The sequence below is a fragment of the Octodon degus genome, unplaced genomic scaffold (genome assembly GCF_000260255.1).
Source record: "Octodon degus isolate 3935 unplaced genomic scaffold, OctDeg1.0 scaffold00146, whole genome shotgun sequence".
Classification (NCBI taxonomy): Eukaryota; Metazoa; Chordata; class Mammalia; order Rodentia; family Octodontidae; genus Octodon; species Octodon degus.
Genome location: NW_004524722.1, coordinates 5,322,020 through 5,326,496, shown reverse-complemented (window position 1 = coordinate 5,326,496; position 4,477 = coordinate 5,322,020). Strand labels below are relative to the sequence as shown.

General features: G+C 38.4%; 1 protein-coding gene across 1 annotated transcript; it reads left to right on the top strand.

Moving 5' to 3' along the window:
- The first annotated feature begins 405 nt into the window (after positions 1-405).
- On the top strand, positions 406-1,344 carry LOC101574443 (olfactory receptor 52A1). Its single transcript, XM_004641997.1, has one exon. It carries the CDS (start codon positions 406-408, stop codon positions 1,342-1,344), a length of 939 nt encoding a protein of 312 aa, XP_004642054.1.
- Positions 1,345-4,477: the final 3,133 nt, after the last annotated feature.

Below are 4,477 nucleotides of genomic sequence, written 5' to 3'. Positions count from 1 at the left end.
ATGGAGCTGTCGTTTCCCTTCAATGACATGAATAAGGTGGCTGAGATGATCTTAGATTTCCAAAAATATCAAACAGCTCAGTATGGTGGCTTTGTGTTTTTGGTACAGGGTCTAACTGTGAAGCTCAGACTTATAGCGATCCTCCTGTTTTCAGTCTCCCCAGCACTGTGATTATGGGCGTGTGCCACCATGCCTAGATGCTGCGGCTGGCTTTAGCTCAGGGCCAGGGCCAGTGTGGCATTTGGTCTTGGGGATAGAAAAGTGGTCTGTATACTTGCCTAAGCAGGTGCTTATTCCACTGAGCTATCTTGCCAGCTCTAGTATGGTGGCTTTGGATAAAAACACCAAGTCAGTGTACAGTAGCTGTGTGGATCTTCTGTTGACATCAGGTGGCCCAAGAACAGTATGTTACTCTCCAACCTCACTGTCTTCATGCCTTCTGTCTTGACCCTCATTGGGATCCCAGGCCTAGAGTCCATGCAGTGCTGGATCGGAATCCCATTCTGTGCCATGTACCTTGTCGCTCTGATTGGAAATTCTTTGCTTCTGTTCATCATCAGGTCAGAGCATAGTCTCCATGAGCCCATGTACATTTTCCTGGGCATGCTAGGAGCCACGGACATTGCACTGGCTACCAGTATTATGCCAAAGATGCTTGGCATCTTCTGGTTTCATTCACCATACATTGCTTTCGATGGCTGCCTGTTTCAAATGTGGCTCATCCACACCTTTCAGTGCACAGAGTCTGGCATTCTGCTTGCCATGGCCCTTGACCGTTACGTGGCAATCTGCTATCCACTGCGACATGCCACAATTTTCACACACCAGTTGGTCACTCAAATAGGAGCTGCTGTCACACTGAGGGCGGCCATCCTTGTTGCTCCTTGCCTAGTGTTGATAAAGTGCCGGTTCCAACTCTATCACACCACAATCATCTCCCACTCCTACTGTGAGCACATGGCCATTGTGAAGCTAGCTGCAGGAAATATCAAGATCAACAAAATCTATGGATTGTTTGTGGCCTTCACTGTGGCGGGATTTGACCTCACTTTCATCACATTGTCCTACGTCAAGATATTCATCACTGTTTTCAACTTGCCCCAGAAGGAGGCCAGGTTCAAGGCCTTCAACACCTGCATTGCTCACATCTGTGTCTTCCTCCAGTTTTACCTCCTGGCCTTCTTCTCCTTCTTCACACACAGGTTTGGCTCTCACATCCCCCCTTGGATCCATATCCTTTTTTCAAGCATTTATTTGCTGGTCCCTCCATTCCTCAACCCAATTGTCTACGGGATGAAAACCAAGCAGATCCGCATTAACGTGGTAAAAATGTGCTGTTCATAGTACCCTGCCCTTTCCACCCTGTGTGATATATCCTTCTCCCAGAACAAAACAACAGCAGCCACCCACATTATTTGAGATACAGAAGTTTCTGTTTCCAGTACTTTGCTTGTGAAATTTTCCAGTATGATGACAATAATCCATGACAGCTGTCAGTCTGGGCTTGTGCGTCCTCCCTAGGGAATGAGAGTAAGGAAGACAAAGAGAGCTAAGTAGTGAACATATTTTATTCCTTTTGTCATTTTAGTTTTTAATCCCTGTTTCAGCTGCTCCTGTACAAATCTTTCTCTAGGATGATTCAGGAAGTACACATCTGCCGTTGAATTGAAATGCACTCTAGAGTCATCATCTTGAGATGCTCAGGCACTGCGTACAAGTTATTCATTTTGTTAGTTTTGAAAATCTTGGTAATTTAAAAAAAACCTGAAAGGAGAGATTCTTAAGTATAATCTTATCCAGAAAATTCTCTATGGTATCCATTAAAATAAGTCTAAACATTTAATTATTCCAAGGTCATTCAGAAGTATTAGTCATAAAGATTATAGGAGCTACGTGTTGAATTTTATGTATCAATAATTTCTCATGGCCTCCAACACTTTCATCTTAATTCTTCAAGTGTTAAAGAAAACCACACTATTACAAATCTTACGCAAGAGAATATAACATAGTAATAAATTTGATAATATCTTATGCTTTATGAGTTTATACCTGAGTGTTTTTTTCTGGGAGCAAGAAAACAGAAAATTAGAGAAAAGAGGGTTCAGAAAGGAGAGAGCAGAGAAAGAGTAGACAAAGAGAGTGAATTTCATTGTTCATTTAGGTGATCTGATTATAAGGTGAGTGGCCAAGGAAGGAAGGACAGAGAATCAGGTAGATGATTGGACATTGCAACAAAAGACGTAGCTTAAGTTACAACGTGATATTTCTGGTACATTTTGATTACAAGGCCTGATGTGGGAGAATGAATAAGAATAGGAAAAATGGCTGTCAATGCTGTTCCTAGTTGTCAGTCTTTTTTCAGATATGGTGTGTCATTGGAAGGTTTATCTCCATGAGGAAATCCCTAAAATGGGTGAAGTACTCTCCCTGTGGGTGAAAAAGACATGCATTGAAATGAGTCAGGCTCTTTTATTAACAAACATATAAAGTTTGTCTAAGAAGAATGACATAGAACTTAGAGCTAGACTGTTTCTGGAAGTCTAAGATTGGGCTGGCAAGATAGCTCAGCAGTCTAAAGAGCCTGATCGGGAGAGCTTAGGCAAGCACAGGGACCGCAGCTTGATCCCCATCGCCACATGCTGCACCAGCCCCACCCTGAGGGAGGGTTGAGCAGACCACAAAGACAAAACACAATGGCAACAACAAAAAGCTTAAGATCATATATCATTGTTAAATTGTTATAGAAAACGTCTTATTTGTACTGGTGCTATGCACTGACTTATCAGATTAAAATCACGGCCTATATATGAAATATTGGACCACAAATCGCTGGGTAGTGAATTATTTTCACTGGCTTTACGAAATGAGCATAATCACATTCCTATGTCTGCTGAGGAATGACTATAGTATAAATATTGAAGATGTCTTTGGTATTTCTAGATATAAATATTTATTAGAATTTGTTGGGGAGTTCCAGACAGGAAGTTTATTTTTAGGTAACATTATTTATTTAGGATTAAAACCAAAATATCATCAGGTTTAAGATTCTCATCAGGATCAAACAAACTTCTGTATAATGAGACAAATGATGAATAGTTTAGGCTGAGGAAGAGACTAATAATTATTAAACTTACACTTTATCATATTTATAATGATAAATCAATAATTTTATTATGTAGCTATGTGCATTGAAATAATGTAAAAGTATTTCCACAAAAATTAGTTGTAAAATTCAAATAGTAATAATAATAATAATAATAATAATCATGATAATTGAATGCTGTTTTCTGTAACATAGGTCAATTAATTAAAACAATGCAAATCACTTTTTTCTTTTTTTTTCTGGTGCTGAGAATTGAATTGAAGCCCTGAATTGCGTTCAGTGCTTCCCACTGAGCTATATCAGACTTCTTAAATTTATTTTTAGATCTGATCTCAGTATGCTACATAAAATGGCCTGGCCCTCCTAATCCTTCTATGTCAGCCTCCCAACTACCTGAGATTATTTGTGTGATTCATGAATAATTTGCCTTGGATGCAAATCATTTTTTCTAATGCAGACAATAGTTTTCATGAGTGCAGGCAAAAATTCAACTTTCTATGTCATTGACAGCAAATGTGCATCTTAGAAAGTGTTAGACAGTGCCCTACACATAAAAATCAAGTGGGGAGTAAGTTTTCATGGCTTTCTATGGTTTGAAGCTTATTTTGAAAAGTTTTGAAATAGATTTGGCAATTATTAGCTCTGGCAATTATTCTAAAGAGAGTGGAGCTTTAGGAAGGCGTATAAAGAAATAGAAGGTGCAATAACAAAATATTTTCACTATTTTCCACTAAGGATATCCCCATAAATTATCTAGTTCAGGGCTGGACTGTTTCTGGTAGAATGGTCTTGAAATTGTCAAGGTCACTTTCAAACTGAGATCTACGAATAAAGATAAAAGATGGATAACTATCAGGAAAATGAGGTGAGCAAAAGTGTGTACATCTCACACACTTAGACCAAGGAAATTGCAAAGTAAATTATTGGACACGAGGTGCCAGGGTGATGGCTCAGGAGAATAAGCATTTGCCTGACAAGTGCAAGGGCCTGAGTTCAATCCCTGGTTCCGGAAAAAAAAATTACTGGACATGTAATTCTTTGACAGAGAAAAACTTTCTGTGAATAGTGATTTTTTAAGATTTCTAGAAATCCCAAAAGACTTTCCAAAGAGTTGTATCAATGTTTGCAATAGTTTGCTTGGTTTCCCAATTATCCTCATATTTACCAATATTTTTAGTCTTTGATAATCTAATAGGTAACACATGATTCTTCTTATAGTTAGTACTTAACAAAAGAAATATTTGTTCTACTGTTTTTTCATTCGTGCAAATTACTATATTGTTCCCTTTGCACATTTAATGAAATTACCTTATTCAGTTTAAAATTATGTCCATATCTTGTACTGTGTTTAACTACTTTGAAAACAACAATACT